This window comes from Gymnoscopelus microlampas (assembly GCF_963454915.1).
Source record: "Gymnoscopelus microlampas genome assembly, chromosome: 13".
Taxonomy (NCBI): Eukaryota; Metazoa; Chordata; class Actinopteri; order Myctophiformes; family Myctophidae; genus Gymnoscopelus; species Gymnoscopelus microlampas.
The window spans coordinates 28,372,512-28,390,197 of record NC_139950.1 but is presented as its reverse complement, the minus strand read 5'-3'; the positions used below and the strand labels follow the sequence as shown (position 1 = coordinate 28,390,197).

General features: G+C 43.1%; 1 protein-coding gene across 32 annotated transcripts in view; it reads right to left on the bottom strand.

Annotated features, from left to right (window-relative positions):
- The window catches only part of camk2g2 (calcium/calmodulin-dependent protein kinase (CaM kinase) II gamma 2), a 67,371-nt gene that overhangs the window by 27,395 nt on the left and 22,290 nt on the right, over positions 1 to 17,686 (bottom strand). For all 32 annotated transcript variants that reach the window (XM_084076653.1, XM_084076681.1, XM_084076665.1 and 29 more), the window contains exons 3-9: positions 12,027 to 12,086; positions 7,814 to 7,868; positions 6,577 to 6,642; positions 5,782 to 5,854; positions 3,207 to 3,309; positions 2,963 to 3,046; positions 2,155 to 2,249 (exon numbers count right to left, since the gene is read on the bottom strand). In XM_084076653.1, coding sequence (XP_083932779.1) covers positions 2,155 to 2,249; positions 2,963 to 3,046; positions 3,207 to 3,309; positions 5,782 to 5,854; positions 6,577 to 6,642; positions 7,814 to 7,868; positions 12,027 to 12,086 — 536 coding nt within the window. The remainder of the gene's footprint in view (positions 1 to 2,154; positions 2,250 to 2,962; positions 3,047 to 3,206; positions 3,310 to 5,781; positions 5,855 to 6,576; positions 6,643 to 7,813; positions 7,869 to 12,026; positions 12,087 to 17,686) is intronic.

The window sequence follows — 17,686 nt, the reverse complement described above, 5'->3', positions numbered from 1 at the left end:
ATTGATACATTAGTGTAGAAGAATAACCTTGAAAATAAACAGAAAGCGCACACAGCAAATTGGTGAAGTTGTGAAGTACATAATACAGTATTACTTGTCATAACAGATTTACGGGAATTACGGAAGATTTACGGGAATTCAGAAAATGTGTTTAATTGTCTTATGCATTTTTTATGCATTAAAATGCTTTTGATTGGTTTGCCTCGAGGCTCCAGCCCAGAAATATGAAAGCCATTCTCAAAGTGTGGGACAATGTAAACTGGCAATTATTGGAAAAAAAACAATAACAAAATTACATGTACTGGGTTTTTCACGATGCATCATGCCAGTGATAATTTAATAAGTGCATGTTAGCTCAAGCACTTGTCAGAGTCCCTCATATCTGTACTTACATAAGGCACATTCATTAGAAATGGATGCCTCACATCATGAAAATGTATATTAGTATTAAGTTCCAGTCTCCCTGGGGAATAGGACAAGATCTGATAAACAAAGCTGTTGTTCTAGTAGAGGACATCATTTTCTCATGTACCAGGAGGAGGGGAAGAGGAGAATTTGACAATATCTATTCTATATCTATATCTATTAAAACTATAAATCAATTGCATTTCAAAGTGACATTTAGGAGAGAATATATTAGTCTATATTAAAAGGACTTCAATTGAGCTTACACCAAATGTTTCCCACATGTTTGTCTTTTTTCTTCTCTCGCTTTGCCAATTTTTTAATCTAAATCCTATATTTTTATTGTGAGGACATTTGAAAATCTGACACACAACTTCAAATAATCGCCTCTCACAGAATAACCTGCAGCATTTGACACAGTCAACTATCAACTTCTTCTGGACACCCTTTCTGACCATGGTATGACTTAGCACTCAAGTGGTTCTCCTCCTACCTCACTGGTTAGACTTACCAGGTTTCATGGAAAGGTTTGCTTCCGCCCCCCCGTACCCTCTTGAAGGGGGTACCCAAGGTATCTGTACTTGCCCCCCCCCCCCCCTATTTGTATCCCTTTACACCAGATCCATTCGCTCTCTCTGCTTAGAAGCACACCTACCACTGTAATGCTGCTGATATTCAACTCTTTCTCCTTCCATCCCTCTGCCACATAGGTTGAAGTGCACTTCGCTGCATGCCTGGTTGACATCTCACAGAGGATGTCTTCCCAAAAACTCAAGCTCAACTCAGACAAGCATGATATTTGCTTTTTCCCTGGAAAGTGCTGCCCCCAGCAAGATCTTCCCATTTCTATCGACAACACTCGGGTGGCTTTTGTTCCAGCTGCCAAGAACCTGGGAATGATCCTGGACAGCCAGCTGTCCTTCCAAGGCACACATTGCAGAGATCACTGGATCCTTTCACTATACAACATCTAGGATCAGACCTTCCCTCACCAAGGAGTCTGCTCAGCTCATTTCCAAGCCTCAGTCATCTCCAGGCTTGACGATTGCAACTCCCTCCTTGTTGGTCTGCCAGCACGCTCGCTGAAATCTATACAGCTGATCCAGAATGCTGTGGCATGCCTGGTCTTCAACCTCTCTACATTTTGTCTCCCCCTTCTGCATTCCCTTCACTGGCTTCTGGTTGCTGCAGCACATCCAATTCAAAACACTGGTGATGACCTACACTACAGTACAAGGCATGGCACTTAACTTCAGGATATGATCCACTCCTACCACCCTTCCCACACACTTACTTTGCCGATTAGGGTTCATGCCATTAACTCCACACTTTTGTAAATTGTAAATTGTAATAATGCTTTCTGTGTTGCAAGAGCTCACCCTCAAAAGCTCTGGAAAATATTTGCCAGCCCATGAAAAACACATCTGTTCTCTGCCAGATCAATCTTTTTGCAGTTTTTTCAGAGTCTTTAAAAGTGAGCTCTCAGGGCACAGAACATATTGGTCAGTTTTATGTCTGATTTTCATGTCCTCACAATAGTATTCAGGTAAAATTGCCAGATGAGCCCTTCAATAACTTGTTTTACATGTGTGTGATGAAAGACTATCCGGCTTGCTCTATGTGAGCCTGACTGTGACAGACATCTTCCATTAGACACATCTTGAGCAGGTATGCTTTGCGGTCAGGACTCACAGCAACCTAGCAAGGCTGGTACACTGATATTCTCTGGTCATGTTTGTCGATACTCACGTCGTAAGCTCCAGCCTTGATTTGTTGATATAGTTTGTGTTGGTCCTCATCCCAGAAGGGGGGGTAGCCCACCAACAGAATGTACAGGATGACACCTGACACACACGCACACATATGCACATACATAGACATATGCAAGGGGAGCACGCATGGGCATAAAGGCGCACTCTATTTTCAAAATGTTCTACATATCAGCATTAGCATATGCTCTCTCTCTTATGTGCACACATGCATATAATACATTCCTAGGGATGGGCAAAATATTGTACACAATAGTGTAATACCAGAAACAAGTCGGATAATGTAGATCTCAAGATCCATATGATCCGTGGAACCATTTTCTAACCACTCTTGATTTTTCGCTCTATCAGATATTCTCAAAATAGCTTATCTAACATATTAAATGCTTCGAAGCGACAGAGATAAGTCATGGAAAAGAAGGTAAAACATAAGAAAAAAAAGAAGAGTAAAATTCATGCACATCATGCAGATCTAATGCAACAATCTAGTGGAGAATCTTGGAACAGAACAAATGTATTAACACGGTAGACAAATACATCTGCTAAGCTGAAATGGAATCAGACTGTCACGAAAGACTTCAGTCTTTTCACTTCAAGAAGAGTTGCTCTGGTTCGCAAATGCTACTGTTAAAATGTTTTAAATCACTTTTCTGGGTATGGAAATGAATGTAGTTACCTTCATTAAGCTGAAATCATCAAATATTTTGATATTATGTACATTATGCCCATCCCTAACATACACGTTCGCACAAATGCACACGCGCGTGTTGGTGAGCTGCCAAACTGACCACAAGCCCATATGTCCACTGGCTTGCCGTAGGGGTCCTTCCTCAACACTTCTGGGGACAGGTAGCCAGGAGTGCCTGCAAAACCTACAACAACAAAAAATCGCAGACAGATACGTATATCGACATACAGCATTCAAACACATAGATTATGCATATAATCACAAATGAACCAGAGCTATCAAGAATTCCTACAAATGAAATCAGAATTACCTCACACTGCAATTAGCTCATAAAAACCTCTTACCGAACCAGGCCTGTTGGTCACCCTGAACTTCGATGGCCAGGCCAAAGTCTGCCAGTTTCACTGCTGCACCCTTCATCTTACTGGCCAATAACAGGTTTTCTGGCTGCAGTGCACACACACACACACACACACGAAAGAGTCAGTTAGCAATGGTACAGTGACTTTAACCACATGAACCCTAGCGTCCCTCTTCCGGGGGTGAACATTCGGCGACAATAGCAGATATACAAGGCTGCAGACTACTTTGCCAAAGAGATTTGGTGTAGAGGGAAAAACGGAGTGGAGGGGCTCTGGGGGACCCCAGTCAGCTAAATATAGGGTTTAAGCGTATTGGATGAATACATCTAATGATATACAGTAGTGTGATTAATAGTAGTGTATTTAATCTATTTTTAATGGAGTCAAAATATATGGTAGTAGTGAGACATAGCACGGGTCAAATGGGTAGCATCCCACAAAGCATTCTCAAAAAACTAGGGATATGAAAGCGGAAAAGTCTGAAAAGGAGAGATTATTTACGGTAGCCAAATATGAACCAATATAAAAAAGGGGTAAGACGGGAGAGAAAGTGTGAACAAGACAGGGCGAGATAGAGAGATACAAAGAGATGAAGATGGAAGAAGAGATAGAGGAAAAGAATGAGAGAGACAAATGGAGACAGATGGAGAGAGACAGAGGAATAGAGGCAGAGGGAGATAAGTCAAAGGACCAAACCAATAAGGAGAGAAGTGTACACAGAAGAATAGGGAGAGATTGTACAAAAAAAGAGAGAGGTGGAGGGATAGGGATAGGGAGGGAGAAATGCAAAGAGAGCGAGACATGGAGACAAAGTGAGACAGAGAGACAGATATATAGGTGGGAGGAGGTATAATGGGTCCCTATGCTGCTGCTGCCGCTGCAGCAGCCGCGTGACCTCACCCACAGTTACCACGGCAACGCAGACTGCCACCAGCCAGCATCCCCCTGCCCATCTCTATGGCTTCAGCCACAAGCCTCCTAAAAGTGTGTGTATGCGTGCGCGCACGTGTGTGTGTGTGTGTGTTAGGGGGGGGGTATGAAAACATCCTATGGTGTATGTGAACCTAATCTACCTGATCAAGTTTAGCTCAACTGTAGCGTAAAGAGAGTAATGAGAGGAGACGGCAGAGGGTAACGAAAGGAAATGAAAAATGCAGAGACAAAGAAAGAGGGATAGAGAGAGATGGAGAGCAGGGTGATGTATTCTCCATGTCTTCACTTAGCATTTTAATGTACAGTGCATAATACATACTGCAGTTCTTTTTATAGTTAACGCAATGCTACTACACACATGAGCCCATTGAATCATCAATAAGACTCTTCACACTAAATGTTAGTCAAGTGTGTTATTCCACTCTGTGATTGTGTGTCTCTGTGTATCTCTGCACCATACCAGCTAGTCATGTCATGTATGAGTTATGATTGAACTTTATATGGAAAGGATCTTCAAGCCGGACTGATCAACACATTCCTGCCCAGATAAATCTATCTTTTTTTAAGCAGTGAAAAAATATTTTAGAGGCCTTTCTTTTGTAAATGTGTGTCTACTGTATGTCTCAGTCTCACTACTGTTATTTATTTATTGATTTACTTAATCAATTTGTAGGAGACAGTCTTATCTAAGTGTTCCTCATTGTGTAAGGAAAACATTGTTTGCACGTGTGTGTGTGTGTGTGTGTGTGTGTGTGTGTGCGCATGTGTGTGTGTGCGCGCGCGTGCGTGCGTGTGTGTGTGTGTGCGTGTGTGTGCATGCATGCTTGTTATAATCGCAATAAAACATTCTTCTACTCTTCTATGGGATGACCAATAATTTGATCTATAAATATCTACCACACTTAACAACACTACAAGAAGACAAGAAGCCGTGGAGGTCAGAATGCTGTGATGCCCGCTTTGGGTGAACAATCACCCTGTCGGGGTGCAATCGGCGTCACCAGACATAATTTCACCCACCGCTACGCTATAAATAGCACACAGTCTGCTTTCGTCACTGGCAGAGACGACAGAGAGAGGGATAGAGGAGGAGAGCGTATGGTGGGGTGGGGACAGAGGGTGAATGATAAACACCCGGGAGGCTCATCTCGTCATTCCTTCTGTCCGTCATAATCATGATGTCAAGGGGATCGTGTGTGAGTGAGAGAGACTGTGTGTGTGTGTGTGTGTGTGTGTGTGTGTGTGTGTGTGTGTGTGTGTGTGTGTGTGTGTGTGTGTGTGTGTGTGTGTGTGTGTGTGTGTGTGTGTGTGTGTGTGTGTGTGTGTGTGTGTGTGTGTGTGCGTGCGTGTGTATGCGTGCGTGTGTGTGTCTGCGCACGCGTGCATGCGTGTGTGACTAAAGCCTAAGTTACGTGTGTTGCAGGATGGTGTCGCATGCCGAGAATAACTGAAGCAAGTTACAAAGCATACATTAGGCTTAAGTGAAAGAAAGAGAGATTAACAAATTGTGTAAGCATGCCTGTGTGTAAGAGAGACATTGGTGTGTGTATGTGCGTGTGTGTGCGTGTGTGGTCCTGTGATGTTGCTCAGGAGACAGCTGGTAACCGTGGAAATGATGACTCACCTTGAGGTCTCTGTGTACAATGTCATGCTGGTGGATGTGGCTGACACTTTCCAAGATCTGATTGATGCACTGGCTGCAGGTGAGACAGAAAAGAGATCCCATTCATCAATCCATCATCATCATCATCATCATCATAGGTAGCTGTCAATAGATTTTCCATCCAAATGTCAACTGAATTCAAAGCAATGCTGAAACTTTGTAGAACCTTGGATTGTCTGTAGACATTAGTTCCCTAAGTGTGACATACAGTAAGTGAAATTTACTAGCATTTTTTGTAGGACACAATCTTATCTAAGTATTCCTCATTGTGTTAGGAAAATGTGTGTGTATGTGTGTACGTACGTGTGGTGTGTGGTGTGGGGGGGTATGAAAACATCCTAAAGGGTAACTGAACCCAATCTACCAAGGCTACCGGAAGGAAATGAAAAATATAGACATTGAAAGAAGGATCGAAAGAAGACACGAAGCTCCTGTCTTCGTGTCCAAATTAGGCAAATTCTGGTCCCCACGTTCCATCTTTTCACACCCTTCCTCTTTCCATTCTTCTTTCCTGATCACATCCTCCTTTCGTTCCATCACTCTCCCTAGCACTCTGTTTCTTTTTATCATCTTTTGTGCAGACGTTCACACCCCTATCATATTCTCTCTTTCTTTCGTCCTCTTTTTTTGCCTTTTACTCTTTTCTGTGTTTGCCCTTCGCATCTGCTTCATATGAAGATCTACACACAAACACACAAATACAGTACCAAAGATAAAACCTAGTAGGCAAGCGGGTTAGGCCACAATGTACTGTACCTGGCATCAGCTTCGCTGTAATACTCTCTGGCAACAATGTCTTCAAACAGCTCCCCTCCGGTGACACTACACACACATACGCACAAATGCACGCACAAGCACACAAACACATAAAAAAGGAGAGGCGCATTGCTAATTGTCTTTTGATTCAGCAGCAGCTTGAGACGTGGTCATTCCTTTGATGATGTGATGCTTGAGAAAAATGTAGAAAAACATTGTTTTAATCCCTGTGTGCGCTTGGAAGGAAAACAGAAATAAGAGATAACGGTCTTCTTTTATGAGTTGTCAGTTTTCAGCTGGTTTAGTTTGCTTGGGGTGGCTCTTGTGCTGTCATTGCACAGCCCTTCATGCACCGTTTGGCCTGGAACACACTGCCACTAGTGATGGCCTGTCTGCCCGGTCACTCTCCAGCACACACACATGTGGGTGTGTGTCTGAGTACTCTCTACTAAAGCCAACACAGTAAAATCCTCAGTGGACACTCTTGGAGTTACAAATGGATAAATCAACATTGGAGGAATTTACTGTTTATTCTATACTTTCTATATAATCTATACAAATATAACATAACGTAGTGAAACGTAGCGTGATCAGCTGAGAATCTGTTATCATTGGTGGGCTACGCATCCCAATGGATGGGTCAGAGTAAGAGCTGCTGGGACAGACGGCCTCTGATTTTCCAGTGATTTAACCACATAGACCCTATTTTGGGCTTGTCATAATAGGTAAACATTTGGCAAAACTAGGAAAACATTCGGTGAAAATAGCAGATCTACAAGCTGACAACACATCGCAACGCGTTGCAATCTTGTAGATTGCCTATTTCGGGCGAGGAGGTTTGGTATAGAGGGGAAAAGGAGAAGGACCAAGTATAGACCCCAGGACCCCAGTCAAAGAAGTGTCAGTTGGGGCATAAACGACACTAGACTTTTGCGTCTCTCATGGTGTTCCAGACAGTTTGCTGGGAGGAAGGCAAACCAGGTAGAATGTTAAGTGTGCACAGTGAACCACAACAGATCAAATATAATGAACCACATCTTTGTGGAAGATCCAGGACAACCCATACATGGCTGTAAGTTTGTGTGCATATAATGTGTTTGTGTGTGTGTCTGTGTGCGGCTGTGTGTGTGTGTGTGTGTGTGTGTGTGTGTGTGTGTGTGTGTGTGTGTGTGTGTGTGTGTGTGTGTGTGTGTGTGTGTGTGTGTGTGTGTGTGTGTGTGTGTACACACATACTTACAGGTCAAACACAAGGTAATGGAAGCCTTCTTCTGAGATACTGTCATGGAGCCGTACTGACGAGAAGCAGACAGAGAGAAACAGAGAGACAGAGTTAAATTAGCCATTGCTAAATTCGGTAATAACCTTGTAAAATCAAATATTAAAATCTTTCTCCCAAGCACAGCCTCCCTTGAACCCTCACCTCAAAGGAACTGGTTATTCTTTTTGTGTGTGTGTGTGTGTGTGTGTGTGTGTGTGTGTGTGTGTGTGTGTGTGTGTGTGTGTGTGTGTGTGTGTGTGTGTGTGTGTGTGTGTGTGTGTGTGTGTGTGTGTGTGTGTGTGTGTGTGTGTGTGTGTGTGTGTGTGTGATTGATCACTGGTCAGTAAGATGAAAGCAGATCAAACACAGCTGTGAGCTGTGAACACACTGCTATAATCTCGTGATGTTATCTCTCTCTTTCTCTATCTCTCTCTCCATATCTCTATTCAATTCAAGGTGTTTTATTGGTATGACTGTCAAAAACAATATTGCTAATGTGGACGATCTGCCTCAGACTCGTTGATTGGCCAGGATTCTGGCATAGACTCCCGGCCATTGAACTGAGCAGGACTACTGGCAATGAATGAAACAGAGGCTCAATGCACCAGTGGCATGTGGCACGGCCATGCAGTTTAGCAGTTGTTAAACAATTCAACTTCTTTGTATCAGAAATGGCTTAAGCTTTAGGAAGGCTGAAAGTAAAATATTTTCCTGTCAGTACATGGGGTGAGTAACAGTTAGAAAATGATTATTTCTGGCTACATAGGGTGCGTTCGGAAATGTAATACTGAGCGCACTGGCCAATACAAACTAATAGGCGAGTGCGCTCCCGGTGAGCATTTCCGAACGCACCCATAGTATCCTGTTAATTGGTGTGTGTGCGTGCGTGCGTGTACACCTATACTATATAGCCCCATACATAATGGCTACAGACTTGAATATTCTATGTATTGCTACAGAGTAATACATAGAAGTTTGCTCACATAGTTGCATCATTAGTTAAGTTGGGTGACTTTGCATATGTGGACTTGCATTTGGCTGGTGGCCAGTTGCACCATGCAAATGGAACACATCATGTATGCACCATTTGCCTCAACAGTGTTGGACAAAGTACTCAACCCCAGCAGTTGTTGAGTCAAAATATAGATACTCCTGGTGAAATATTACTCAACTACAAGTGAAAGTTGCTCTGTCAAATTTGTACTTGAGTTAAAGTACTGGAGTACTTGCTTTTAAAAATACAAAGTACAAATTAAAAGTATAAAAATGACAAAGTTACATTTACTTTTTAATATCAATGAATTACTCTATTGAAATTTAAGCAAATTTCCCCCAAAAAAATATCAACGATAGTGAAAAGCTTAGATCTGCTATTTTCACTATATGTTAAATACGATTCATAATGTACAGTACAATAAGTATCCAAAATAAGTTATCAGGTAAAGTACAGATACCTCAAAAGATTTATTTAAAGGACGACCTTTAGGAGGATTTTCATATAATTGGTCCTCACTAATGGTCATTATAATATGGTAAAATCTTTTGATTTTGTGTCTCAGAGGAGGGCTGTGGGCAGTTCAGAAAGTGGCATCTAGTGACATCATCGATGGGGAATCCAAGCTAATAGAAACTGCAGGCTTTCTATTACTGGAAAGTTAGCATGCAATATTAGGAACCATTGTTCTCGTGTTAATACAATTCTAAATTGTCCAAGCTAATAGAAACTGCAGGCTTTCTATTACTGGAAAGTTAGCATGCAATATTAGGAACCATTGTTCTCGTGTTAATACAATTCTAAATTGTAATTTTGTTTAAAAGTAAAACCTGCCTAATGATGATGTCACTGGTAGGCGGGTTTCTGAAGTGTCCACCGCCCTCCTATGAGACACAGACCGAGTAGAAAAAAAGTGTACCATTTTATCATGAGCATTAGTGAGGTTTAGGACAGTGCTCATTCAAGTAAATGTATCTAAATCTATTGTGTGGGGAGAAATACAACGTTCCACCCCTGATGTGCGGGGAAGCTCTCTTGGAAAAAAAAGAAAGAAACAGCATGGCCGTGATAATTTTGAAATAGCTGTGTGATTACATTCCTGTAAGGTTCACCTCCCCCTCCCTGTTCTTTCTTTTCTCTTGTCAGCGGTCAAACATACAGTGGAAGCCTTCACCTGTTGCCAGGCAACCAGAGAGGTAGGCATGTACAATCGTTATCATGTCAGCAGAGGTTAGAGAGAGAGGAAGACAGAGAGATAGACAGAGAGAAAGAGATGGAGAAAGATGGAGAGGGAGAGAAACCAACACTGTAGGTTACGTTATCTTAATTGGTACCAATAAGTGTGCTGTGTCGCTTGACACAAAGAATGTATTTTCTACTGAAAAATGTGTTGAGACATGCTTTTTCTGTTGAAAATACTTTTTTTTTAATCAGGCATTGCATTTCTAAACCCTACAGTAAACCTCTCCTGTGATCTTAGAGCAGTCCTTAAAGTACACTCACAGATTTTGAAAATGCCAGGGTTAAAACCTGTACTATATAGTAATGTGCAATTCCAATGTCCTGAATTTGTGTTAATTTCCATCTCTGCACAGTAAAATCCTCAGTGTTCATTTATCAATTTGTAACTCAGAGGGCCCTATCTTCCACCCGGTGCAGGATGGCACCAAGGGGCAGCGCAATTATGATTGCTATTTTTGTTATTTTCCAATCAATGCAGTTGTAATTTTAACACCCAGCACCCACATTGTATGTATGAATACCAAATGATCTTGTGCCGATTTAGAGCCCATGTTGGTCTTAAAATGAGGTGTGGTCTGGAGCGAACAGGGCGCAATTCTAGAAGAGTCTGCACTTAGACCTGCTATAACGATGTCTAATGTCTAGCGCAGTCCCTAGCACAGGATTTCCCTGCTATTTAGAGAGCGCAATCTGCTATCTAATGATAGTAGAATGAACTGTGCATGCAACCAAAAATACATCTGAATCTAACAGAGCATTTGAAGAAGAACTTTTACTGTTAATATGTATTTAAAATAGCAGTTGTTTTTTAAATGCAGCAGAACATCAGGAAAGGAAGGAGGTGCAACACCTTCACACAAAAAATAGAGGTGCATTAATATTTTGTAGTTAAAAAGTCTAAGCTCTTCCTGCAACGGTATTTGGCAAGGAAAGTGACAGAACATTATCCTAGCTGACACGCCCATTTTTTGTCACTGTGCTTGTCTTCACTCTCCTTTTTTATAACGCCTTTGTGAGTAGACAAGAAAACGACCTGCATGTCTAACTGGTTGCAACAGCGTTGCTAAGGTGTGACAATTTCAAACCACAACCCTGTATGTAGGTTGGTGAGAAAATTAGGGGTTGGGTGGGACGGGAAGTAACATAAACTGGATGGAGCTTTAAAGGTTCTATGACATTCATTTTCACTTTTTTTATTTTTTATGTTTTTTGGGGGGTTTTATGACCTCAATTACACCCAAAAAATCTGAACTTTGAACATTCAGTGGATTTTCTGTGGTCTGGGGTTTTCTGAATAATTAGGCTGAAAAGTAATCTGAGCTTGGCCCTTCGACAGTGAGGTCACTGTCGATTAATCCCGCCCACTCTCCTCCTCGCCCCTCCCCTCCCCTATCCTTTCCTTTGGGGGGGCGGAGCAGAGGCAATGATTGACAGGCAAAATCCCTCACCAGCGACACCCGCAGGCAAAGATTTCTTTTTTCATTGCAGTTGAAAAGGCTTTAGAAATGTGAGAGAAAAACACCTGCCATGGATCAATGGAGTGGAATTTTTGGTTAAAACTTTCTATACACGTTTGAAGGACCATGACAAAGACTTTTAATGTGTGGTAAAACTGAACGTCATGGAACCTTTAAAGAGCTAGCAAGTAGTGAGGTAGTGTTAGTATGGATAGATCTCCACCTACTGATACGTCTGGTGACATCTAAATCCAACGAATGGGCTAAAACTGTGTGGAAACGATTTGGAAATTAAAACACAGAACCAATGCAAATATTGGGTCCTTCATATGGGATGGTATCAGGATTGGTTTCCAAAGCAGTGGCCGAAGGTTTATTACCGGTGGTTTTCTCCACCGTCCAAGCCCAGAATTGAGATTTCCCCAGACTTATCAGTAGTTTGAGATCTCTGATCCTGGCTGGCTACGTGAAACTAAGGTAGTGTTAGAATAGGACTCACCTATGTTTGGGTGTTTGAGCAGACGACAGATTCTGGCCTCTCGTTCCAGTTTCTGATGATCTGTAGAGAGAAACACATAGAGAGAGGGGGTGAGACGTGAGGGTCAGTTCCAGGAATGATAGAAATTGACATTGTTTGACATTGGTCATGATCTTAAACACAGGCATACACAAAACATACACATACAAGCTATGTCAGCATTCAAATTCTCTGAACGGTTTTCTGGGGGGTATTTCTTGTAAAAGGAAGTTGACGGATGATAAACATTAACTGCCATTTATTTTCCCCACAGGGATTTATGCTGCTCTCGTTTTTGATGTGTCCCAGCAGTACATAACCAAAGACAACATCCCATTTGGCTGGCATTACAGTAGTATTTGGCTGTATTTTTGCCTTTTACAATACACAAATCAGTGACCTCATCTGTACCCATGACTTTCTGGGAAAGACAGTGGAAAGTCCCACATCATTAATTTTAGAAGTCATGAAGCCTAGAAAATGTATAGACACAGGACCATGCTGTTTTCAGTGAGAAATGATGACCGTGCCAGAGAGACAAACTGACAATTTGTTGTGTGTGTTGTAGACAGAGGCAGAGAGTAAATATCTCTAAAGTTTCTGTCCCACCTTAGGATATGGGTGACACTGGGGTCAATGTCTCCCCCCCCCCCCCCCCCTCTCTCCTTCTCATCCCTGCTAGAGCCAGGTGCTGCTTTGATTGATTGATTGATGTACTTTATTTAGTAAGACATGAGAACAACAGTACATGGAAGTACAAATTCACAATACAAGGTCTACTAAACTGGAAGACTCATAAAAGCACAGAGCTTGTTTCAAATGAGTTCCCCATGCACACAAATCATGATGACATATAAGAGACAGACAGATATACACAACTACTATAGAATGTCATACAATCAGTTTACAGGTTACTGGTATGAAGAGTGAGAAATATGTACAAAAGGAGAAGGAGAGAGGGGGGGGGTAGGGGGTAGGGGGGTAGGTTAGGTTAGGACTTAGACAGGGGCCATTTTCCAATTGCAGCCTCCTGAAGGTGTATCTTTAGGGCTGTTTTGAAAGAGAGTAGGGTTTTACACTCCTTTACTCCTTTTGGTAGGGCGTTCCACATTTTTGATGAATAGCATGAGAACGAGTTACTTCCCTTTGTTGAGCCAAAAAAGGGTTGGACAAGGTTTGTGGAGCTGCCTCTGGTATTGTGATCGTGGACATCATTAACATTTTGGAAGTATTTTGACAAATACAGGGGGATCTCAATGTTGTGATATATCTTGAAGACCAGGCCCATAGCAAGTTGCTGTACTCTGTCCGCAACCCTAAGCCATCCAATCCTATCAAAATGATCAGGGGTTAGATGGGTTTTGTAGTTGAGGCCAAGAAGTAGCCTTACAAGTTTGTTTTGGGATGTTTGGAGCCTTGTTTTTAAGGCCTTGGAGGTGTTGTGATACCATGAAGTACATGCATAATCGTAATGACCTTGTATGAGGGCCACTGCAAGAGTCTTCAGAGTCTTCTTACTGACTTTACGATCAATACTCCGCAAATAGCGTGTTTTTTTGTGGACCGTTTTGATCGTTTTTTCAGCATTTTTGTCACCAGAGAGGTCAGCCTCCAAGATAGAGCCCAGGTAGGTAATTTCGTTTTTTCTTTTGATGATATCATCACCCGCTTTGATCGTGAAGCTCTCTGCCTTTCTGAGGTTAGGAGTGGACCCAAAGAGGATGCATTCCGTTTTGCCCAGGTGTAATGAGAGCTTGTTGTCGGAGAGCCAGATGCAGATCTTGTTGAGTTCAGAGCTGAGAGTTTTCTCAACCTGCAGCCTGTCCCTGTCCGAGACTAGCAGGGCCGAGTCATCTGCGAACAGGAACAGGTTGCAGTCGCAGGCTGACGACATGTCATTCACATATATCAGGAACAGTAAGGGTCCTAGTATACTTCCTTGGGGGACACCACAAGTCACTGGGAGGGGGGGGGATTGGGTGCCGTTGACTTCCACCACTTGCTCCCTCCCTTCCAGGTAGGATCTCATCCAGTTCACTGACGTGTCATCAAAACCTATTGCTTTGAGCTTATTGATCATAATCGGGTGATTAACGGTGTCAAAAGCCTTCTGGAGGTCCAGCATGACCATGCCGCAATATTTGCCCTTTTCAATCTCTTGTTTGATAGAGTCGTTCAAATAGAGAAGGCATGTGTCAGTGGAGTGGTTTGTTCTGAAGCCAGATTGGAATTTGTAGATTCGATTTTTCTCGGCAAGATACTTGTCGACCTGTTCATAGACTATTTTTTCCATGACTTTCGAGATGGAGCTTAGAATAGAAATAGGGCGGTAGTTGCCAGGGTCTAATTGGTTTCCTTTTTTGAACAGAGGGGTCACCCTTGCTTTTTTGAAGTCGTTGGGGACCTGTCCCTGTGTGGTGGAGAGGTTAAATATGTGGGTAATGATTGGAGCAATGGAGGCGGCTGAGTCTTTTAGAAATTTGGGGGGGATATTGTCGAGGCCTGTGGCTCTGTGTTGATGAAGAGCACTCAATTTTTTAAACACCTCTTCTGTTTTCACAGGGGAGAGTTTAAAGTCATCTTTGCAAACACCCTGTTTTTCGTAAAATGAGACAACATACTCCTCACCATATCTCCCAGAGTGTGGAGGAAGTTTTTCAACCAAATCTGAGGCTACGGTCGTGAAGAATATGTTGAGGATTTTACTCACTTCGTGTTTGGATGAAATGAGAGTGTCATTCACCTTGAGGCTTAAGTTTGAAAGCCTGGTTTTCAATTTTTTGCTGCAGCCTAGGAGGTTCTTGAGTAGCCTCCAAAGCTCTCGTGTTTTTTTTTGATTTTCCTCAATCTTGTCATCGAGGTAGCTTTTTTCTGCTAACAGGAGCATGCTATTTACCTCGTTTCTTAGCTTGTTTTTTTCCTTTTCAAGTTTAGCTACGTGGGATTCGAGACCTTTGTTAAAACATTTGGCTAGTTTGATCCTACTTTTATGAAGCTCAGAACACTTTTTGTCTCTGACTTTCATGGCAGTAAGGATGTCCGAATTCATCCATGGTACCGAGCGGGTTTTGACCCTGATGGTTTTCATGGGAGCCACACTGTCCAAAATTTGAATGAATTTGGTTTTGAAACTAAGCCAGGATTCGTCTACCTGTGTGCTGTTTAGAACGTCGGACCAATCCTGTTCCTCCAGTCTGTGATCTAAGTCCTCACTCTTATAATTTTTGAGGTCTCTGATTGTGACTGTTTTGTGGTAACCGGTCTTAGGTTTACGTTTCTTTCTGGTGCAGAAGATCATGTTGTGATCAGATATGCCACAGGTGGAAACACCACTATTTAGGATTTTTTCCTTGTCCGTTGTTAGAATGAGATCTATGGTAGTTTGAGAGGAAACACACAGCCTTGTGGGCTGAGTGATCAGCTGGTGGAGTGAATGCCGATCACAACACGCCTTGAATGACTTATACACTGACGCTTCCTTGCGGAGTATGTCAGTGTTAAAATCACCAAGAAGAATCGTCTCCGCATGGTCCACTTTAGCTAAGCATTCATCAAGTCTATCATAGAAATCAGTCTGGTTAGGAGGTCTGTATATGGTACCGACTAGCACAGGTTTGGCATGTTTAAAAATGATCTCGACCCACACAGCTTCAATGTTTTCATCCATCAGGTCTTCCCGAAGGATGCAGACATTGTCAGTATGAACATACATGCAAACACCACCCCCGTTTCTGTTCCTATCTTTCCTGAAGAGTTTGTAGTTTTCAATCTCAATTACAGAATCAGTTATCGCTTGATCAAGTTTTGTTTCAGAGAAAGTTAAAATGTCAACCTTACCATCATAAAACATCTGCTTGATTTGTGTTAGCTTGTCTCCTGCTAGAGAATTCACATTAACTCATTCAGTGCCAAACTTATTTATTCATGTTAATGGAATTTTGGTTCTGAGTGCCACAACCAAAATTCATTGTAAAAAAAAAGTGCTTAGGAAGCGAGATACAGCCTTTTTAAGTTATAGGTTAAACAAGGAGTGGATGGAGCAGCAAATCTTCAAATCATCATATCTTGGGTTCTGAACATGTTTTTCCCCCAAAAAAAAAAAAAAAAAAAAAAACTTTTATTTTGAAATTTTTTTTTTATTTTGAAATTTTTTTTATGACGGATTTGACGGATCGTGGCGCTCTGGGCGTCAGGCCACGTGACGGATTTGACGGATTGTGGCACTCAATGAGTTAAGATGTATCATGTGCAAGCCAACGCCAAACGATTTGATCATTTTTTCAATGGATAGGTGTTTATCCACTGAGAGATGTTTAGGAGCAGTCTCGGGGGGGGGAGGGGGGTGTAGTGTCCATCAAAGCCATTGTTCCGTCGTGGGCAGCCAGCAGTGGGGGTTGGGGGGGGTTGGGGGATTGGGGAGGGTTGGGGGGTTGGGGGGGATGGGGCGCGGAGGTCCCAGCACGGCCTCTGCTAATGGTCCCATCACGGTCTCTGCTGGGACCCTGGCCGTGGAACGAACCGTAGGTTTGTAGCGGTGCATCAAGGTCTCTGCTCCGGTGAAAACAGCTAGGTGACTCCTTGGTTCCACGTTCTCGGCTACGCTGCATCTCCCGGTTGATCGCCATTGTGCGTCGGTGCAAGCGTCCTCGTCGACGGCTGCGGTGGATACGACGTCGGTGTTTAGGTTGATCATTTGGGTTGATTCGCCTAGTCGAGTTGGTGGGAAGCCATTGGTGTTGTCGTCGAGGCTAGCTTCGGTAGCAACGTTGGCTAGGCTAGCTCCGGTGCTCCGGAAGTTCTTTGTTCCAGCATGGCTTTGTTGTTGTTTTGCCCCGTTGCTTGTGGCAACGTTTGCCGCTAGCCTGTTGGATTCAGCTGTGAGCCGAGCAGACTGCCTTGTGGTCACAGGGCCAGGGTTAACTTCAACGTCTCCGGAAAGTAGTAGAATTAAACAGAAGTACGTCTTCCGATTACATCTACCATTCAGGGGTTTGTTTCTTCGCTTCGGGTTGGCTGTGAGAGTCGAGTGGATCGCCGTGGTTCCATAACCTGGGTGTTTTTTCTCGGTTCCAGTAGTTAGGTAGAAGTCATTGTGTGATTCTACCTTTTCTGTCTCGTATAATTCCATATCCTTCTGGTGTATGATCCATGCGGAGTTGAGGTGTAAATCCATAATCCACAGGATGAGGATAAGGAAAGGTATGCGAGGACGCAGGACGCGAGAGCGATCATCCATGCGACCACCCATGTCGACTGCCGGAAGCAACTGATGGTGATGGTGATGGTGACTGATGCTTGAGGTTTCTTCCCGGGAGTTTCTCCTTGCCAAATGGAATTGTTACGAACAGTTATGGCTGTTTAAAGCCCAGCCAAATGGAACACAGAGGGGCGGGGCTTAAGCAATTACAGCCTGTTCCTATTGGCCATCTAAAAGCACCTACGAAGTTTGGGGCATTTAGCATGCTGGGAACTGGAGTTATGGCTGTTTAAACCTCAGCCAATAGGAACACAGAGAGGGCGGGGCAATGGTGCGCCCCGGCAGGGGCCCCTGGGTGCCACACGTGGTCCCTCGTGTGGCTATTCTGATGGCAGACCCCTGACCAGTGTTGGTGCCAAGTTTGGTGCGGATCATAGCAACAGTG